The following is a 17,740-nucleotide window of genomic DNA, read 5'->3' as shown; positions in this document are numbered from 1 at the left end:
CTACCTGGCCCTGGGTTATGGGTCTGAGGGGTAGCTGGGCATCATACCACCATGTCTAATCTGATGCATGACTTCAATATATCAGTAGCTATGATGTTGTGGCCAAGTTATAGACCAATAAAATCACTCTTCTAATAAGCAAATGCACTTGAAGGACAATACGTGAACATGGAAGTATTTTTTCCCATTCATTCTATTTTTACATTTAAGTTTGTTTCATTTAAATAGTTAGGAGGACTGGGGAATTCTGATTAAAATGGGTAATAAAAATTGTTTAGTTTGCAATGCTCTTTAAAATTTTTATACATCACCTTGACAGAAATTATCTTATTTAATCTCCCCAATAGTCCTGCAAGATAAGTAGAATGGGGCATTGTCATTTGAATGACATCAGAATTAAGACTCATTTGATGGGTAGTTGTCCACAGTCATATAACCAAGAAATAGAAGAGCCAGAAGCCAAATTCAAGTCTTTAGACTCCTAGCCCAGTGCTTCTCAAGTGCACCATCATACGCTGATCAAGTACATGGGCTTTGGAGTCAGCCACACCTGAATTTGGATCCTGGTTCCTCTACTTCATAGCTGTGTGACCATGGACAAATTACTTAACCTCTCTGGGCCTTGGTTTCATTACCTTTACTTGATGGCAATAATTTTGCCCACCTTGTAGGTCTGTTGAATGAACTATGGATAGGCACTTAGAACATTCAATCAATGTAAATCATGTCTCTTATTTAAAATACTTGGTCTTGAAAACAATATTTTATTTTCTAGGACCTATCTCGAACATCCTTGCCACCGGCTCAGATGATGGCTCTGACGTTTATCACATATATTGGTTGTGGGCTTTCATCAATTTTTCTGTCAGTTACTCTTATAACCTACATAGCCTTTGAGTGAGTATCCGCAACTGGAAACTTGGATTATAGGATGCAGTACTCACCTCTATTGCCAAAATATATTAATTAAGTGAGCTCCTCAACCTACCTTATCCTATAAATCCACCTAGTGGGGCCACATATATGTAAAACTTCATGGAACTTTTTGGTTTATATACTTGCTTCTTTCCACTAGTCTGTCTATGCACTCTTTGAAGGCAGGGTTTGTGTCTTAATCATTTTTGTACCTAAAATGAAGCCTGGTGCTTAGTTGACATTAAATGTGAAATGAAAGATGGATACGGACCCCAAAAACCAACAGCTTACAATCTGAATTAGACCATAGTTCCATGCACAGCTTAAGAGCTACGTTTAATATATTACATTTCTAAATTATACCAAGCAAACACAAAAGATTAAATTCATTAACATACGTGGGTTGAAGAAGAAAAAAGGGTGTAAAGCATCACTGAAAAATATAGATACTCGGTGAGCACAGCTTTGTCAATGAAAGCAAGTATGATATTCCAAATAACAGCACCTCCTTGGCTCATCAAAAGGGTCCCTTTGCTCACTTTTTGGGGGAAATTCCAACAAATTCTGTTGGAAAAGATGGAAATAGCTACTTTTATTACATTAACTAAATAAAATAATATATAAGTTCTGAGATGTAGATTTTGGACACTGATCAGGAAATGCACAAATTTACTTTGAGTGCCAAACTTAGGGTCCAGCTGTGACTACAGATCTTCTACTGGACCTTTGAAAATGTTATTGATGAGACTAATTTACCATAGGGCCAGCCATTACTCAGAATGACTTCACCAGATCTAATTTCACACACATAAGCATGTACATGTCATCAATTAGCTGTATTTTCCTATGTCTGTTTCATTTAGCTATAGTTTAAACTCTTCTTTCCATGATCTCATTTTAACTAATAACAAAATAGGACACTGGCTATATTTTGAAGATCTGAATATAGGAACCTATTATATAAGAAGAAGCAGCAATGCTTCTAGAAGTAGTTTGGGAGAAATAGGGGGTGGGTACTCAGTAGATTCTACTATAAACTATTTAAAAGGTGGGTCAACAGTCAGCATGTAAAAGGTTCCACAGAAATACAAACACAAATTTTCCTTATGGTTACCACAAATTATTCTGTTTAGATTTTTTCCTTTGTTATTGTTGTTGGTTTTAATGCCTACACACACATACATACTCAAAGAGAGGAAATTTACACATATGCATAGTCCCTCTTTATCCATGGTTTTGCTCTCCATGGTTTCAATTACCCACGGTCAACGACTGTCCAAATGGAAAATTCCAGAAATAAACAACCCATAAGTTTTAAACTGCACACCGTTCTGAGTGAGTAGCATGATGAAATCTCACGCCATCCTGCTCCATCCTGCCCAGGACGTGAATCACCCCTTTATCCTGCGTATCCATGCTGTATACACTACCTGCCCATCAGTCACTTAGTAGCTGCCTTGGTTATCGTGGCGCTTGTGTTCAAGTCGCCCCTATTTTACTTCATAACGGCCCTAAGCACAAAAGCAGCGATGCTGGTAATTCAGATACGCCAAAGAGAAGCTGTAAAGTGCTTCCTTCAAATAAAAAGGCAACAGTTCTTGACTTAATTAAGGCAAGAAAAAGAATTGGATGCTGAGGTTGCTAAGATCTACAGTAAGAAGGAATCTTCTATCCGTGAAATTATGACAAAGAAAAAAGAAACTTGTGCTAGTTTTGCTGTCATACCTCAAACTGCAAAAGTTACAGCCACAAGTGTATGATAAGTATTTAGTTAAGGCGGAAAAAAGGCATTAAATTTATGGGTGGAAGACATGAACAGAAAATGTTTTCTGACTGATGGTAATATGTTGCACCAGAAAGCATTGACCCTATTAAATGAAGACTTAAGCAAGGGATCCCCTGCAATGAGTGACACCAAGCCAAGTAAGGGATGATTACCCAGATTCAGAAATAGGTTTGGACTGAAAAATATAAAAATCACTGGAAAGAGAAAGACACTACATTCACATAATTTTTATTACAGTATATTGTTCTAATTGTTCTTTTATTATTAATTATTGTTGTTAATCTCTTACTGTGCCTAATTTATAAACTTTATCCTAAGTATGTATGTATAGGAAAAAACACAGTATATATAGCAGGGGTGTCCAAAGTTTTTTCAACAGTTTTCACCAAGGGCCATATGCGGTAAAATACACAAACAGCCGGGCCTCTCACTCGCGGTGAAGTACGTATTGCCTCACCTGATTTATTTAAGTAAACTAAATATATTTTTGGAATTTGCTGCGGGTCAATTAACAATGGATTGCAAGCCGCAGTTGGCCCACAGGCCATAGTTTGGACACCCCTGATATATAGGGTTCGGTACTATCCACAGTTTCTGGGGGTCTTGGAATGTATTTCCCACAAATAAGGGGGGACTATGATAGACATTTACCAAAGAATCAAAATAAATTGCTTAAAACTCAGATATGTGCACATAAGGAGAATGTGATGCTAATTCTTTTCTTGTCCTTTCCTTTTAGAAAGATCCGGAGAGATTACCCCTCCAAAATCCTCATTCAGCTTTGCGCAGCTCTGCTCCTGCTCAACCTGGTGTTCCTCTTAGACGCGTGGATTGCTCTCTATGACGTACGAGGCCTCTGCATCTCGGCAGCTGTATTTTTGCATTATTTTCTCTTGGTCTCATTTACATGGATGGGCCTGGAAGCATTTCATATGTATCTGGCTCTTGTCAAAGTGTTTAATACCTACATCCGGAAATACATCCTTAAATTCTGCATTGTTGGTTGGGGTATGTATCATTTGCTTGCACATTGCCTCGGCTTTCTCTGCTTTTTCTCCAGTGGTTTGATTTTTAACCAGGTAGAGACAATGATGAAACAGGTCACACTGGCAGGTTTCTAAAACAGCTTTATTCGCCTTCCATGTTGCACTGCCCAAAGAGTAACCCTGTCAAATCTCTTTCTAGAACACCTGTATATTTCCCTTGGATTGGTTATGAATATAAAACTCTTTGAGATTAGGGCTATGAATCCTCTTTGTATGTCCAGAACCGGGGCTGGCACACAGAAGGCGCTCAATAGATTGAAAAAGTTAGCTGGATAATCACGGAGCCAAACTCTCAGGTGCTGAGCTCCCAGCTAGCCTCAGTCTGTTCTGGGCCTCCCGGATGTCACACACATGCATGATGGTATGCTCAGAAGGGCAGAGTGAGAGAACATACAGATAAACCCTAATGTAACTTCATTGCTACGCTGGCACAATATTTCAGATCATGCCATCTGTTGGTGGTGGGTCACAAAGTCTTAGACACCCCAAAGATCTTAAAGGTTTCTTCATTCAACTCCCCACCAAATGTAGGAGCCTCCTCAATTTGACTTACTCTGGATTAAAGATAACATAACCTCTGGTTGGACACTCCTATTATTGGGGGAGCTTATTACCTCAGTTACAAAACAAAATTCAGTGGAGTACATTTTAAAGATCTTATTGGCGTTTTTTCAACGATTCATGAACCAGGCAGCGTCCAATCTAGCAGATTGATTGGAGCTCCAAGGAGCTATCCAAAATGAAAGACTTTTATAGGCAGAAGGAAGCAGGAACAAGGAAGTTACACTAGACAAAAAAGCGGATTGATTATTGCAAAGTCCCTTTCCTTTAGGGGATGGCAGAGGCCTAGCAGGCAGATGACCTCACTACCTAGTGCTCATAAGGCCATTCCTAATTGACTGGTATCAGTGTCCATTTCTGGGAGAGCCAAAACTGTAATTCAGTTACGTCTCGGCTTGGTGACATGGAGCTTAGCCTAAGCAACTCCATTTGGGGCCTGTTGCCTTAGTTTTAATACTTTACAAGGCAACTAGTAACAATTTTCTAAAGCTCTACAGTTCTGTTTTTCCATTAAACTCACTTGGCTCTCTGTTGGCATTTACCCAGTGGCCTTGGTTTTACTCTCTCAGGCAAAAAAATAATAAGCTAACATCTCTTCTGCCAAAGAGTCATTTAGACAATCTACAAATAATATTAGGTTGGTGCAAAGGTAATTGCAGTTTTTGCAATTATTTTTTACCTTTGAACCTCAATGACTTTTGCACCAACCTAATGTACAACATTAAGTGTAATGCCCCGTTTTTCCATGTATTGTCACACAAGTAACCCCATGAAGGACAAGTCAGTGAGGTTAGCAAGGCAGTTATTGCTAACTCCAGGTGAAGAAACCAACTCAGAGTGATGACCTGATTTATCCCAACTTACACAGCTCAAGAACAGCCAAGCCTGGCTTTCTGATTTCTTATGCGAATCCCTTCTACTGTATTACAGCTGCCATCCCTCCCAAAGTCTCCTCTTCCTCAGGCTAAATAATCCCTACACAACAGGACTGCAGACCTTTTACCACCCTTGTCACCCGCCTGTCGTGATATCTTTGTGAAGAATAACAGAATACCACCTTTCCAGAAAGATCAATCACTTCTTCCCAGAAAAATAAGTCACTGCTTCTGACACTGGGCACAAATTCTGTCTTCTTCGTAGAATTCTGAGAGGTCAGATCCCCTCGTCAAAGACTAGCTCCACACCCCCAATATCTTATTTTTAGGAAAGTGTCTCCCTTTGGAAGTCATCATATGTCAGTGTCTCCAGACAGTACGAATATGAAAGAATGAAATATTATGTTAGATTGTAGCAGGCACCCCAACTTGTCTATGAGTGAATTGTTTTTTACATACCAGGGCCTTGAGATTTGGTGTCAGGCTGGTTTGTGTGGGGCCGAGTGGAGGCTGATGGGATGGAGGGGTGAGGACTCCTTCCTGGGGGGTGGAGTCTTCACACTCCTCTTAGTGGTAGTTCCTGTGGGCCCTTGAGAGAGCCAGCATAGTGGCAGTCACCATCCCCAAATCAACTAGGTCAGGCTCCTCAATCCATCAATGGGTTCCAGATAATCAGTCGAGGACTTCTTAGGTCACAGTGATAGATTTTCCAGGAGTTGCTGGTAGTGCTAAGAAGTCGATTACGACTCACATTTTGTTTACATTTTAGAGTCCTTCACTTTGCCTGCCACCTGACCCTTAAAATTCCATCCCAGGCATGTGTAAGTTAAGGGTAACACTGGATGCTGTAGTCAACAAACCCTGAAATCTCAGGAGAAGAAAATTTCTCACTCGTGTGCAGTCCATTAGCAGGTTCAGATGGGTCTCTGGTCTTGCAGTTATTCGGAACTCAAGCTGCTGGAGACTCTGCTCTGCCTCATGACAGGGCTTCCAAGGTTGCCCTGAATTTAGAGGGAAAGAGGGGAGGATCTCACAGGTTTTTATGGGACAAGCCTAGAGGTGGAACAGTTCGCATCTGTCCATATCCTACTGGCCAACACCTAGTCATGTGGCCACACACCTAGCTGCAAGGGAGGCTGGGAGATGTGCCAAGGAGGAAGAGAAACCAGATTTGGTGAACAGTTCACCAGTCCCTGCTGCCAGAAGAAAACAAACCATGACCTCTATTCTATCTTCTCACCACCTTTGGTTATTAGAACTGTGTGTGACTGATGTTTCCTGTCTTCCAGGGATACCAGCCGTGGTTGTGACCATCGTCCTGACTATATCCCCAGATAACTACGGACTTGGATCCTATGGGAAATTCCCTAGTGGCTCGCCCAATGACTTGTGAGTACAAAGCCCCAGAGGGAATGTTAAGTGAACTGGAAAAGAGAATTCTCCATGAAAGTAGAGAATCTAATCAGCATACCAACTCCGGCTCTCAGCCTAATAAAATCCAGTAACATTTACAGAGCCTTTGCAGTCATATATGTAATGGGACAAACTAGTTGGAAATGCCATGCTACTACTTAAGTATTAAAGAAAACAAATTAGGAGGAAGTATTTTGAAAATACTTTTTTTCAATTACAGTTGACATTCAACATTATTTTATATTAGTTTCAGGTATACAGCACAGTATACAGCATTTATATAATTTATGAAGTGATCCCCCACTAAGTCAAGTACCCACCTGGTACCATATATAGTTATTACAATATTTCTGACTATATTTCCTGTGCTGTACTTTACATCCCTGTGACTATTCTGTAACTGCCAATTTGTACTACTTCCTCCCTTCACTTTTTTCACCCAGCCCCCTCAGCCATAGAAAAAAATGAAAATACTTTTATAAGCCTCTGATAAAAAATGAAACACCAGTTACATTGTTAGTAAAGACTCATGGAATAGAATCACTAGGATTTAAAGGGGGTAAAATCCTGAATGTTTTCAAAGAGTAACTTTTAAATACTTTCCACACCAAGTGTCCCAAAGTGTCTTAGCTTTTTTTTCTTTTTTTTTGCCTAGAGGTATAAATGGTTGTGGAGAACAGTGGTTTTCTCTTTATTTTCTTTTGTACTTACAGGAACTGTTTCCGTAAAATGATATTAATTCATTGTATCATTTTGAACTATATTTCAGCATTGTAATATGTTTTCCCCTGGGTTTTTCCCCCCCAATTCCAGCTGCTGGATCAACAGCAATGCTGTATTCTATATTACAGTTGTGGGATATTTCTGTGTGATATTTTTGCTGAACATCAGCATGTTCATTGTGGTCCTGGTTCAGCTCTGTCGAATTAAAAAGAAGAAGCAACTGGGAGCCCAGCGAAAAACCAGTATTCAAGACCTCAGGAGCGTTGCCGGCCTTACGTTTTTACTGGGAATTACTTGGGGCTTTGCCTTCTTTGCCTGGGGACCAGTTAACGTCACCTTCATGTATCTCTTTGCCATCTTTAACACCTTACAAGGTAAGCTCTACAGCACTAAGTCTGCACTGAATGATCCCAACGGAACTTAAAAATATCACTACTAAGAGTTAGAGTATCTGCCAAGTGGCTTATTTAGTAGCTTAAGATATAGTCTTTGAAAAACAGATTTATCTTTGAGAAAGGATGCTTTAAGATCCTTGGAAGAAAGGCATTCACTAAATTCCAGTGGTACTTTTTTTCTCCTTTTCCATCGTCTCCTCTGAGAGAACATACTGAGGGGAAACTGCCAGGAACTCTTTCTGGGAGTCAATTACTTTTCCATCACTTGGTTCCTTACTTTTTTTAGAATTTTTTATTGAGACGGAACATCCATATGGAAAAGTGCACATGCCATAAATGTTCCCGTGAGGTCTTGCCACTCCGTCCTCCTAGGTCTGTGCTTGATGGGGAGATACTAAGAAATGTGGAGTCAATATATAGACCCAAGTGGCAGCAGCCTGGCCCATTAGCTAATCCTGAGAAGTTGCTCTGCTGGGACGTGCCTCAGGAAAGGGTCAGGCTTTGTATATCATTCTTACTTCGGAGCATCCCATTTGGTAATGAAGCCCAGCTCTAGTCATGTGGAACCCTCTTAGCTGTATTCTTCAGAAAAGCAAATTACTAATTCTTTTAGACCAGCGTTATCAAATACTTGTCAGCTCTGATGCATTTGTAATGGAAGTACAGTACTTTGGCATTAGCAGCCCCGCAGCCTAATAGGTTTACATTTCAATAACAATAATTTATGTCCCTTGGTTTCCTTTTATTCCAAAGCCTCTGTTGGTATGACTTTTAATTGCATTCTCATCTGTTTGTTTTCATCTTTTCCTGTTGCGTTTAGCTCCCATAGCATCCTCCTGTAGTTCTGTCAGGCAATACATCATTTTGCTAGTTTTCAAAGAAATCCCAACCAGAGATTGAATTCAAATACCTAACTTGGCTATCGGTTCTTATTTTATTTGAAGAGAGCCAGTTAATATGCTTGTTGGTTACATACAATTGTTAATTTTCACCTATAATGTACCAGTTCCTGAATCGGTATACCCAGGTGTTGCACTACACATGTAGTATTAAATAGAAAAGTTTCATTTGCTAACAAAGGCATGCTCAAAGTAAGAGTCCCTTTAAGAGAAAAAAATATGCCCAGATCACACTAGTCATAGAAGCTAAATCAAGATACCTACCCTTACATATTTAATGTGGAAACTGAATCTGCCACTCTATTTCATTTCCCCAGAATGTCTTTTCATTAGAATATAAATGGATAGAAGGAATGTATTGTTTCATTTATAAAAGGGAACCTAATTTATAGGGCTTTGGGGTCGATTAAAGGAGAGATATGTGTAGGCTCTGATTTGGGACTTGGGTACCCCCGTTCTGATCTCTCTCATACATGCTGTTTCTCCCCTAATGCAACCAAGGGTAGCCACCCAGGGTGGCAAAGGAACAAAAGTGTGCAGTATTCACGATATCAGTCTTTAGGATGGGTACCTGATGTTTTGAAATGAAGATTTTCAAGTAGATAGATTAGGGGTTGGGGAGAGGGAGGATTCCAGATTTGTTCCTTCACTTCAGCAAATATTGGCAAAATCCTTGAGGAGTCACAGCAATGGGCCTGTGTGGTGAGCCCTGTACCTGCATGACAAGGACAGAGGTGGGTAGGAGGTGGAGCCTGAAGTGTGGCCAAGATGCCAGGGCAGAATTTCCTTCCGTAGGTGACAGGGAGACTGGAAGGCAGGCGAGGCTATCGCTGCAGTGACCCAGGCTTGCAGTGACCCAGGCTTGGGAGGAAGAGGGGCAAGTCCAGGCAGGGGCTTGAACATGGAGGAGATGGCACTTGACAGAACTTGGAAATCTATTATAAATATGGAGGGCAGGGGAGGGAGGAGCCTAGGTCCAAGCTGGCATCCTGGGTGGATACCTTCTACTTCCCAAGACAGGGAAGGCCAAGGACAGGACGTGAGAGGAGAGACAGTGAGTTTAATTTTGGAAATTTGGAGTTATCATTCCTTTTAAAAGTAATTTTTATCTCACAAAGAGAGTCCCCCCAGGGTGCCTTTCATTAGCAAACTTTCCCAGGATTTTGGACTTCTTTTTCAATTTGCAGAATTCCACTTTGCCTGTAGCTGCCAACGATTTTATCTTTTGTGCAAAGGAAGCTCATGACGTTATTCAGGTCTTAGTTTGGAATTCATTGTGTTGTGGATTTTTTCTCCCCCATAGGATTTTTCATATTCATCTTTTACTGCGTAGCAAAAGAGAACGTCAGAAAGCAATGGAGGCGGTACCTTTGCTGTGGAAAGTTACGGCTGGCTGAAAATTCTGGTAAAGATTTACCTTACTTTTTTTCCTTCTCTTGAATCTTGAGGAAAAGACTATATAAGATTCAAAGCAATCAATGCCAAAGAGCTATGGGGTCTGGAAATCAATGAACAGAAACTGCTCAATAGAAAATATTGATTGTGAACATTAGGGGAAAACCTAGTGAATTAAAAAATAATAATAATTACTCATATCTGGGAACTTGGTGAGCAACAGAATTAATGGCCGGCTTCTTGAATGAAGCAACAGTGAAATTTTTAGAATTTATTTCCTTTTGAGCTAATGTTTCCTACTTACCCAAAGTCATTTTTAATATTTACTTTCATAACTTTTTAAGTCTTGACTCAAAGTTGTATATAACCTTTAGCATACATTTGGTTATAGCATACATTTAGTTATTTTGAAGTTATAGTATTTTCACGTCTTGCTGTGTTGTTGAGCAATAGCTCATTTGTAAGAAAATAAGAAAAATTAGCACTGCTTGAAAACTAAATTCTTTTTGCATAAATACCACCCACAAATACAACCTTTGCAGTATTGCAAAGATCTGATTGCACAAGATCTGTATTCAGAAAATGGCAGGACATGTAGTTCAGTGATTTGCATGGATTTAAGAACCATGAGTCATCACGACACAGCCAATATGTGTTCTTAAGACAGTCCCTGGCTATCGAATTCAGTGGATATTTATAGACATAATCAAATTAGCTTGGCCTTTAGTTCTAAGAGAATATACGTTACTTTTAACCAGACAGTCATTTAAAGGACAAATGCATATAGTCTTAAATGAAAATACATTTTATCACAGCAACTTGTGAAATGTGTGCCTACCTACTTCTCTGAAAGATCTGGAAGTGGGAGATCAATTGCTAGAACAAATTACACTGTGATCTGTCTCTTGCCTTTGAGCTTCAACATTCGGCCCTGTTTTTCCGTAATATTTATTCTGCTGTAGACTGGAGTAAAACTGCTACTAACGGCTTAAAGAAGCAGACTGTAAACCAAGGAGTGTCCAGTTCTTCAAATTCCCTGCAGTCAAACAGTAACTCCACCCACTCTACCACGCTGCTAGTGAATAACGATTGCTCAGGACTCATGAGCGGGAGTGGTATGTATGTCTCAATATAGTATTTCTCAAGCTAGGGTTTGTTTCATTAAAGATTTCTTATCCTTTAATGGCATTTTTGCTAAGTAAAGTGAATAATCACATATATGGCTGGTGGATCAAAGTGTGGTTCCCTTATATTTTTCGTGATGGGAATTCATGACCACCTAAAAGTTTTAACATTGCCAATCCTGAGTTAAGTACGGCCCAAAGAGTTCAGTGCTGTGCTATTTCTGTGCAAGTAGTACCTAAAATAGTTGATAAAATTGTATCAATTTTTAGTATACACATTTTCAACACTTTTAAACCTTCCTATTTTTCACTTGTCATGTTTGCTCGTTCTTTTCCAGTGTGGCTGCCTTGTGACAGTGCCCAAAGCCCCATAAATATAGTATCAAATACTGTGACTAGTATTGGTGAAAATATTTGTCACCAATATATGAAAAGATTACTGCTGCTGCACCTCCTTTACTCATTAATTCTGACATTTCTCGATAAAACTTCCATTACATTTGCTTTCTTTCATAAGACTGGGCTGTTCATTACTCATAACAGCTTATCTATTTCTATCTTCTTTGGCTTCTTAATATATTTTTTTCGCATTTTTATAAAAACTTAAATTCTGCTGGTACACTTTCTCCTTGCCTTTATTCATCATTTTAGGATGTTATTTTCATGACAAATTCAAATACATTTGTGGGAAGGTTCATCCACCTACCGAACAGTGTTCCAGCCTCCCAAGGGTAGGAGGTCCTAATGGTCTGTATAGACTTGTAAAATACAATAGGATGCCTCGAAATTGAGGTTTCTCAACCTCGGCACAAATGACATTTGGAGTTAGATAACTCCTTGTTTGGGGGGTTGTCCTGTGCATTTGGGGGTGTTCAGCAACATCCCTGATCTCCACCCATCAGATACCAGTAGCACCCACCCACTCACCCCCAGTGGTGACAACCAAAAATGTCTTCAGACATTGGGAAATGTCCTCTGGGGGGGGGTGTAAAATCTATCCCCCAGCCCCATCTTTGAGAACCATTGCCCTATAAGATGAAAAACAGCTGCACGTGGCCTTAGCTCTTCACTGTAGATACCAGGGGAGAGCTCTGGCCTCTATGCCAAACGGCTGTATCAGGAATGACTCAACGTAGGTAAACAGAGTAGAGGCAGTGACAAACAAGGCTGATTCATCAGTTAGTATGAGAAAACCGGCTCCAAGTAGAGAAATCGGAGGTGTGAGGTGGATCACCAAGAATCCTCACATTCACAACACATCGGTAAAGCCTCCAGGCTGGGATAGAAGCGTTTGGGGCTCTTAAAAGCCCGATTTTTCCATATTCTAGAAAGAACTCAGAAATGAAGCCTCACTTGCCTAGCTTATCAATATGTTGCTGTCCTTCAGGGAATCAGATTTGACGGAAGCAGCACAGTTTGCACAGCTGTTTGACATGGCTGACGTGACACAGCTATTTTTTCTGTCCAACAGTGAGGGTGGGGGTGCATTTTAGGCCACCAAAACGGCCAAGCATTTAATACCACATAAAATGCACATCAGATAGATGTCCCTGACTCCTCAGTCTGCACACCAGGATCTGGAATGGACTAAGGATGGGAAAGGCAATTTCAAAAAAGAAGCTGGAAATGTCATGCCTTGCTATTAATTATTAATAATAATTATACCAGGTAAAATTGTTCCTGCACCAAAATGTTCTCAGACCAAAATGTCTAAATCAGGACAGCTGCCTTAGACAGTCACATGCCTTATTTTATCTGTTAGAATTGGAATTGTGTTAACCATATCCATCACATAGTTTGTGTGAATGTTACATATTTCTGTTATAAGATGCCTCAGAGACTTGTGTACCAGCTGCCATCTCATTTGGTACACGGGGCCACAAGCTCACAGTTTAGAAGAAACATCATGTGTTGACTCCATCACTTCTGAGACATGTAACCTTAAGCAAAGCACTTAATTTCTGAAACCTTAGTTTCATCGCCTGTGAAATGGGGATAATAATTGCACCCATCCCATAGGGTAATAAATGAGACAATACTTATAAGTTGTCAGCACTGTTATTATTACTGTACTTATGGCATGAACTAACAAGTGGGCTTATTATTCAGCTTTCTACATTATCTTCCAATGGTATCATGGTCAGAAGGATGAAGTCAAGTAGCTAGAGGGTCTCAGCGGCTGTGCACGCTCCCCCTCCCACACACACATTTCAGGGTCAGCTTGGGGTGGGGGGAGGCCCAGGTCCAAACCATGGTTCTCCAGGATGCTCAGCTGCCTTCTGGCCTGGACTCTGAGGTTGGAATTGGTGGCTTCGTCTTGGGAATCAGTCCTATCCTGATATAGTCAGAGGGACTGGTTTAGTCTACAAGAGATGATTTTTTTCCTTGCCATGACTGCTGTCACTCTGGGTGTCTCAGGTACAAAGTTTTATTTTATAGGAATTATAGGGAACCAAGAACCTTGTTAGAGGACATATGAGGATCTCTGTTAACCTTAACCTTTTGGGGGAGACCAGAACATTACATTAGGTTATATTACACATATGCTACGACTTGAAGTCAGTGTATGTTCAACCAGTTAGGAATGGACCTTCTAAAATGAATTCTATTGCTTTGCTTCATATTTTGACCATTTCATTTTTAAAAACTGCTACAGAGAACTAGTTTTGGAAACATTCTCCAATTTGTTTTGTTTACTTTGAGTGGCCTTAGGGAAGGAATGAAAAGTAAGTAAAATATGACAATATATTATAAGTATTTTAAAAAAAACATGTTCTATGTGTATATACTTAAGAATAAAGGGATGTTTATGTTTGTTTCTTTTTAAAATGCTTTCTGTGGATACTTTATGACACCAATTTTGTTTTTCTTTATATAGGGAATGCTTCTACAGAGAAGAACGGTATTTCTTTCAGTGTTCAAAATGGAGATGTGTGCCTTCATGATTTCACTGGAAAACAGCACATGTTTAATGAGAAAGAAGATTCCTGCAACGGTAAAAGTCGTATCGCTCTCAGAAGGACTTCAAAGCGGGGAAGCTTACACTTTATTGAACAAATGTGATTCCTTTTTCTAAAATCAAAGCATAATGCTTGACAGTGTGAAAATGTCCAATTTTATCTTTTCCACAATGTGAGATGTATGAAACTCAACTAATTTTATACTCAGCAACCTCTGGAGGAGCATAAGCTAATTGAGGGCAGTGGTTACTATTGGAAGAGGAAACCAAGGCATTTTACCATGGTTTTCAGACATTTGCAGTTTGGTTTCTAATCCTTCATTTTTAAAGAAGATCGGTTTAAAACACCACACTAAATAAGACTCATTTAAAGAAAATAAAAGTATTTCATTTCCAGCCACATTTTAAAGAGGTTAAGTCATGTTATCTTTGATAACATCATTTAAAACAACTGTTGACTTCAGCTTGTTGGTGAGTTTAGTTGTACATGCATTTGTTGTAAATAAGCTAAATCTAGTGACCCACATGTCAAAAATCTTACTTCTACATTTTTTGTATTTATTTTCTACTGTGTAAATTTATTTCTTTGTAGAATCGTGGTTGTATTATTGTGTCTAATGTGATAATTCAGAAAATCCTTGCTAGTTCAATAAGTTCTAAAGCTCCTTTTGGAGATTATATAGGATGTGAAATATAGAAACTTCACTCAAATCAAGAAATAATGATGCCAGCCAGACTGGAAAATTGTTAAGCAGACGGTGCCACAATTAGCTCTTACGGTGCCTTTGAGAGAGTTAGAAAAAGGTGCCCCTGCTAGACAGACACAGCACCATGGGCTCATGGTTTGGCAAACAGAGTGGGGGCCGTGTTTTAGCCCTATTCACCCTCTAGGGTACACCCTTGTATAGGGTATGAACTGTATACAGCTGGATATATGGCACCTAATACCAATACCCATGTCCTAACCATCAAATTATAGAAACTGCACCAAGATATTTAGTTTAATACCTTGGCCCAACAGAGGGGTGGAACTGTAATCTAGACCATAGGTCAGGAAAATTGTGAATGTGGAGGAGATACATACACTGCCACTTCTCAAATCCCCAGAGCCTTTCAGAAAAGGGGAGTAGAGATTACTTTTAAAAGAGATGTATATAAAGAAAAAAATCATACTGCTGTTGTCTAAAGGCAAGTGCATGGTACTTTGTTGATTGTTATGACTGGTATACTCTGGCCCAGCCAGAGCTGTAATTATTTTTAAAAGGTCTCTAGTCTTGAAGCGTGTATACTGGGAATGGTGAACTAGCCTGCAGTGCTATTGTTTCCATATGTATGAAACCCTGATTGCTCCTAGTAGAGGGTCTATCTTGCTTCCCACCTAGAGCTGCTTGAGCAGTGCCTCAAGTGTGTCCTTATTAGGAACATTTCAAAACCCTTTAGTTAGGTCTTCCACTTAAGGTTCCCTTGCATATATTTCAAGTGAATGTTGTATCCCAGGCTAACCGTAGTAATAATGTAACTTTTGTTGAGTGCTGATTTGCCTTTGCAATATTTCTTCTCCAGTTTATTTAATTGTCTTGTATTTAAATGTTAAAATCAACACAAATGTTAAAATCAAGAAAATAAATTTGCAGTTAATTCCTTTAAGTTTGAGAACTTTCACAAAGAGAAAATGTTTGCAACCTCGTTCCCTGGTGGCATGGCACAGAAGCGGTAGGACCGTCCTGATGAAGATGACAATGACAGTGACATCCTTTGGTGAATAGGAAGCACACTGACTGCAAAGTTAGAGCAAGGATTGCTCTGCTCACGAGCTCCGTTTCTGAGGTCTCTCTTTCATTTTCCCCTTATGCTTTCAAGATTATCTCTTTAATACATGTTGCCATTGGCCCACATGAGCCCTAGATTCGGATCCCCTCCAAGTGTCTGCTTTCTCCACATCCAAAAGTAGGATTTCAAGAAAGTGAGAACAGGATTTGGGGTTTCTGGGGAGCTGATTAGCATGTAGGAGCCACAAATCCGGGAAGCTGGCCTCAAATCCCCTAGAGGTCTCTAAGCAATCTCTCCTACGATGCTCAGCTGCCTCAAAGATGTTGAGTATTAAACTGAGGAAGATGGTGAGAGACTCTAGGTTTAAGGGGTAAGATCTCAGAAACCAAATCTCCTGAAGCAGATTATGTAACCGAAGCATACACAAGAGGATGCACACTGTCCGATGTTCTCTGGGTCCAGCCCCCCTTATTTTTCCTATTGTGTTTTGTGTCTGGGCTGTGGTCCTTAAGCCAAATTCTCGTCTATTTTTTTTTTAACTTCAGATAAGGGGCAGGACAGAGAGAATGTTCCTGAGAAGCAGCCTCCTTTGGGTTTAAAATTGGTCACACAATCTGAGACTCTATTGAAGGAAGTAGAAGTGGTGCCAATATGAGGAGGCAAGGAGTGTAACAGCAGTGGCCAGTATTTGAAGAAGTATTTCCTCAGAACGTTGGAGAAGCTTTTTCCCAAAACACACTGCAATCATGAATCCCTAAAGTATCTATTAACTTCAATGAGCAACCTCACGCTTGCTCTCAGCAAAAATGGTGAAATGGCTTCATTTGGGATAGTGGGTTGTGTCTGACAGGGTAACCTAGGAAGCAGATTAGTTTGTTGAAGGCCATTTTGGAAAAAGAGCTCATTTACTGAATGAGCAATTTGCCAAATAGACTTATGTGTTGTCATTTTGTCTCCACAACAGCATTTTAAGTTCTACCGTGTTTCTTCAAAAATAAGACCTAGCCGGACAATCAGCTCTAATGCGTCTTTTGGAGCAAAAATTAATATAAGACCCAGTCTTATTTTACTATATTATATATATAATATAATTTTACTATATTATATATAATATGATATGATATAATATACGACCGGGTATAATATAATACCGGACTCTTATATTAATTTTTGCTCCAAAAGACGCATTAGAGCTGATTGTCCGGCTAGGCCTTATTTTCGGGGAAACAGTATTCAGTTTGTCTCTGCCTCAGCTCCTTGCTGCTACAGTTGGGAGTCTGAAGGACAGGAAAAAGGAAAGACTGGTCATAAGAACATAATCTTAAATGGGAAGAATTCTTGTCAGAATATTCTTTTTTCTTTTCACCTCAGTCTCTAGGTACAGCATCAAAAAGTTGGGGCAGACAAAACTGAATACATTCTTTGAGAATATGTTCTTTAAATATACTTATAAATATATTCTTCTCTGTGAAGAAATCTTATGCTCCTCTATTTACCTCTTAGTCTGAAACCAGTAATAGAAAGCTGAAGCAGAGACAAATTCAACATTCTTTAAAATATTGTCATTAAAAAACAAAATGATCTCCAGTCAACTAAAGTGTCATAGAAATAACTAAAATTGGCTACTGTTAGCAAATTGGTTCAGAATGGACCCTCTCCTCTGTGTCAACGATGGAGTGCTTTTTTTTTTTAAAGTCAAAGACCTAAACCCACTAAGAGAAACATTTGTTGGTTTCTGCTTTGGACACTGACATGTGGCTTTCTGGGAACTTCTTTGGCTGAAGTCCCTGTGGCAGGTTGGGGTCAGAGAAGTCATATATGGTGCTACCCAAGGATCTGGTTCAGAATTTTCAACTTTATGAAGATCATGAATCAGTTT

The 17,740-nt window shown here is 39.6% G+C and overlaps 2 protein-coding genes across 28 annotated transcripts in view; one reads left to right on the top strand and one right to left on the bottom strand.

The window, feature by feature from the left end:
• The window catches only part of ADGRG2 (adhesion G protein-coupled receptor G2), a 103,157-nt gene extending 87,419 nt beyond the window's left edge, over positions 1-15,738 (top strand). For all 10 annotated transcript variants that reach the window (XM_088795078.1, XM_074323670.2, XM_019755401.3 and 7 more), the window contains 7 exons: positions 776-897; positions 3,441-3,709; positions 6,473-6,572; positions 7,410-7,693; positions 9,917-10,018; positions 10,971-11,123; positions 14,011-15,738. In XM_088795078.1, coding sequence (XP_088651204.1) covers positions 776-897; positions 3,441-3,709; positions 6,473-6,572; positions 7,410-7,693; positions 9,917-10,018; positions 10,971-11,123; positions 14,011-14,195 — 1,215 coding nt within the window. In that variant the 3' untranslated portion in view covers positions 14,196-15,738. The remainder of the gene's footprint in view (positions 1-775; positions 898-3,440; positions 3,710-6,472; positions 6,573-7,409; positions 7,694-9,916; positions 10,019-10,970; positions 11,124-14,010) is intronic.
• The window catches only part of LOC109460239 (uncharacterized), a 259,735-nt gene that overhangs the window by 239,471 nt on the left and 2,524 nt on the right, over positions 1-17,740 (bottom strand). The gene's annotated exons all lie outside the window — the stretch shown is intronic.

This window comes from Rhinolophus sinicus, chromosome 18 (assembly GCF_057876585.1).
Source record: "Rhinolophus sinicus isolate RSI-liver-muscle chromosome 18, RSI-T2T, whole genome shotgun sequence".
In the NCBI taxonomy this organism is placed as follows: domain Eukaryota; kingdom Metazoa; phylum Chordata; class Mammalia; order Chiroptera; family Rhinolophidae; genus Rhinolophus; species Rhinolophus sinicus.
The sequence above is the reverse complement of the archived record's forward strand: the minus strand, read 5'-3'. Positions and strand labels throughout refer to the sequence as shown.